The sequence below is a fragment of the Nestor notabilis genome, unplaced genomic scaffold (assembly GCF_000696875.1).
Source record: "Nestor notabilis isolate BGI_N333 unplaced genomic scaffold, ASM69687v1 scaffold27031, whole genome shotgun sequence".
Taxonomy (NCBI): Eukaryota; Metazoa; Chordata; class Aves; order Psittaciformes; family Psittacidae; genus Nestor; species Nestor notabilis.
Window position 1 is genome coordinate 413 of NW_009916445.1, and position 392 is coordinate 804.

General features: G+C 66.6%; 1 protein-coding gene across 1 annotated transcript in view; it reads left to right on the plus strand.

Moving 5' to 3' along the window:
• LOC104413559 (receptor tyrosine-protein kinase erbB-2-like) overlaps nt 1-260 on the plus strand; it is a gene marked incomplete at both ends in the record, with an annotated part of 661 nt that extends 401 nt beyond the window's left edge. The window contains one exon of the mRNA XM_010024588.1: nt 123-260. Within this exon, the coding sequence (XP_010022890.1) occupies nt 123-260 (138 nt within the window). The remainder of the gene's footprint in view (nt 1-122) is intronic.
• Between the last annotated feature and the right edge of the window lie 132 nt (nt 261-392).

The following is a 392-nucleotide window of genomic DNA, read 5'->3' on the forward strand; positions in this document are numbered from 1 at the left end:
GCGGCCCCTCACAGGGCAGGTGCCTTCCTTCCCTGGGGTTGGATGCTCCGTATCCAAGCTTGGGGTCCCTATGGGGCTGTCCCCATGGTGACCCCCTCCCATCGTTGCCTGTCCCTGCACAGAGATCCTGAAGGGAGGCGTGCGCATCGAGAGGAACCCACAGCTCTGCTTCCAGGAGACCATCCTGTGGTCCGACATCTTCCACCGGCACAACGAGCTCCAGACCGAGATCCACGTGGAGAGCACCCGCAGCCGTCCCTGTGAGCCCCGGGGGGTGGTACCCAGGGAGGGGGTGCAGGGGTTGCCATCCCACCCCATGGCATCACCTGCTATGGCATTCCCGGCGCAGGTCCCGACTGCCGGGCGCTGTGTGCCGAGGGGCACTGCTGGGG